Genomic DNA, 2,847 nt, shown 5'->3' with positions numbered 1-2,847 from the left:
CTCACCATTTGTGAAAAAATTAACAATTGAGTAAAGAGAAAAATATTATAAAATATGCAGTTTGATAAATTTTGAAAATTTTAAATTTTTATTTTTTATCATAAATTTTTATTTTTTCACAACAATGATAATAAACAATATATCTATACGAAGACAGGTGAGAAAACAATGCGTGCAAAAATATAAATGTGTATATTCATTTATTTATTTGTGTGAAGGAAGTGGTGTAAGGGAGAAGACAACTAACCGACACAAATATAATGAAAATTAATGTTAAAATTCCAATTACCAGTCTTTAAATAAATAATGATTGCAATATAAATAATTGCCTCAGAAAGCATTGTACATATCGTTATCTCCTCCACTTCCACTTCACTTCAGATTTTTGCTTCCAACGTCATGAAGCAAAGAATTTTCATCTCCGGCCTCCTCCCACTCCTCCTCCTCCTCCTCTCCTCCGCCGCCGATGGGCACAACATCACCCACATACTCGCCGGCCACCCGGACTTCTCCACCTTCAGCCACTACCTCACCGTCACACATTTAGCCGCAGAGATCAACCGCCGCCGCACTATCACAGTTTGTGCTGTCGACAATGCCGCCATGAATGACCTCCTTTCCAAGCATTTCTCCCTCGACACCATAAAGAACATCCTCTCCCTCCACGTATTCGCCGACTACTTCGGGGCCAAGAAGCTCCACCAGGTCGCGAAGGGCTCCACCACCACGTCCTCCCTGTTCCAGGCCACTGGAGAGGCTGCTGGAACCTCCGGTTACGTCAACATCACCGACATGAAAGGAGGGAAAGTGGGCTTCACACCTGTCGACAGCGGTTCTGATAATCAACCGATGGCGACCTTCCTCAAGTCCATCATAGAAGAACCTTACGTAATCTCCGTGATTCAAATCAGCCACGTCCTGTCGTCGCCGGAAGCTGAAGCTCCGACGGGATCTCCCACTGATTTAAACGTTACATCTCTAATGGCAAATCAAGGATGCAAGGCGTTCTCTGATTTGATCATCGCGCATGGCGATGAAGATACTTTCACTCAAAATCTGGAAACCGGGTTAACGATCTTCTGTCCCGAAGACGAAGCCCTGAATTCGTTCATGCCGAGGTTCAAGAACCTGACCGACGATGATAAAACTTCACTGATCCTGTACCACGCCATTTCCTTATACAATTCGCTCGGAATGCTCAGATCCGGCAATGGATTGATGAACACTCTCGCCACCGAAGGAGTCAAAAAGTTCGATTTCACCATACAAAACGACGGAGACGACATCAAGATCGAGACTAAGGTCGTCACGGCTACGATCTCCGGAACCTTAGTTGACAGAGATCCGTTGGCGGTTTTCAAGGTCGATAAGGTTCTGCTGCCGACGGAGCTGTTCAAGGCAGCGCCGGCTTCTCCAGCACCGGAACCATCGAAATCCAAGAAACCAGCGGATGTCGATGCCGAAGCTCCGGGGCCCTCCGACGATGACACGGCGACGGCGGATGAAGATTCGAGCAACGACGGACGTAGAATCATCAATGGCGGCGGGTTTATGAGTCTCTGTTTTGCTTTGTTGGTGGGAATTTTGACTGCTGTTTTCTAATTTTACTTTTTTAAAAAAAAAAAACTTTTTCTATTTTCCTTTTTTTATTTTGTATGAAATTTGTGTGTATGAATTTATTCGAATTTCCATGATACTTTGTTCATGTTATGGACGATAGAAATTATCTATTTTACAATATTTAAATTTTTTCTATTTTATTGTAAAATATGAGGACATCGTTTTTATTTTATTTTATATTTATTCGATATTAATGAGATGAACATATAGTAGGTGTGATAGAAATAGGTAATTTAATATAATTAATATATATTGTTTGATATATGGCTTGAGCGTCCATGAGCAATTATGAAAGAGAAAATCAACTACAATATTTCATTTTATTTTTTAATTGAATTATAATTATAAATTTTTGCACCAATAAAAATTCTGTATCATGGTAAATATTGTAGATGATTTGTTTCTTGATAAATATTAAAAATTCTCTTGATTTGCATTAAGTTATCTCGACAGACTTCATATTAGATTATATTTAAAATGTGGATGGTTGTGTGCATTATAGTTTACAGAGGAACTATTTGGACTCTTCGTAAGGAAAAAACCATCGTCAAGGCAAGTATTTTATTAGGCAAGAAATAAACAAGGCCAACTTGTCAATCACACATCATCTTTATTCTCAACTCTCTCTTTACTCTTCATCCCCTCAAATCTTTTTTCTAACTCTCCAATTTTTTAAATTTTCCAAAAATATCATTATGGTACATGGCATTGTTTTATTTATCGAACTTGTTCTTAAAAGCGTAAAGCTTCAAGACATACAATAATGCAAGGTTTCAGCCTATATATCATGTTCATATGAATGTTTTTTATTTTGTTTTATAAATGGTCCATGATGCTTCCATATAATAAATTAAAAAGTTTACCTCTTTGACCAGAGTGTCGTCGGATTATATCCACCGGTTTTACAGACTGCTCCTCACAGTTTAACCACACAGTCGCAACAGAAGGTTTCAGACGCAAATTCCTTCAACAGCACTTAGCACAACTCAGTTTCATTTCCTACCTCAAGGAGTATAGTAAAAAGCTCAATTTGAAACTAATACATGAGAAGGGAAAAGCCTTGGTCTTTTTTATTCAAACATAACAAATTATTATTACATAGTAATCTCCTTTAGAGGATGAGAAACTTGTTTAGCTATTAATAGTAGTCAAAGTAAAAACACACATAAACTAGAAAGAAAATATTACAATATTTTTGAAATAAAATGAAGATGTTGAATGATACCT

The 2,847-nt window shown here is 37.9% G+C and overlaps 1 protein-coding gene across 1 annotated transcript; it reads left to right on the top strand.

Moving 5' to 3' along the window:
* Positions 1-330: 330 nt before the first annotated feature.
* LOC140814502 (fasciclin-like arabinogalactan protein 2) lies at positions 331-1,755 on the top strand. Its single transcript, XM_073173515.1, has one exon. It carries the CDS (start codon positions 400-402, stop codon positions 1,600-1,602), a length of 1,203 nt encoding a protein of 400 aa, XP_073029616.1. The 5' UTR covers positions 331-399; the 3' UTR covers positions 1,603-1,755.
* Positions 1,756-2,847: the final 1,092 nt, after the last annotated feature.

Source organism: Primulina eburnea, chromosome 15 (genome assembly GCF_022965805.1).
Source record: "Primulina eburnea isolate SZY01 chromosome 15, ASM2296580v1, whole genome shotgun sequence".
NCBI lineage: Eukaryota > Viridiplantae > Streptophyta > Magnoliopsida > Lamiales > Gesneriaceae > Primulina > Primulina eburnea.
Note: the sequence above shows the minus strand (reverse complement) of the source record. Positions and strands in the feature narration are given on the sequence as shown.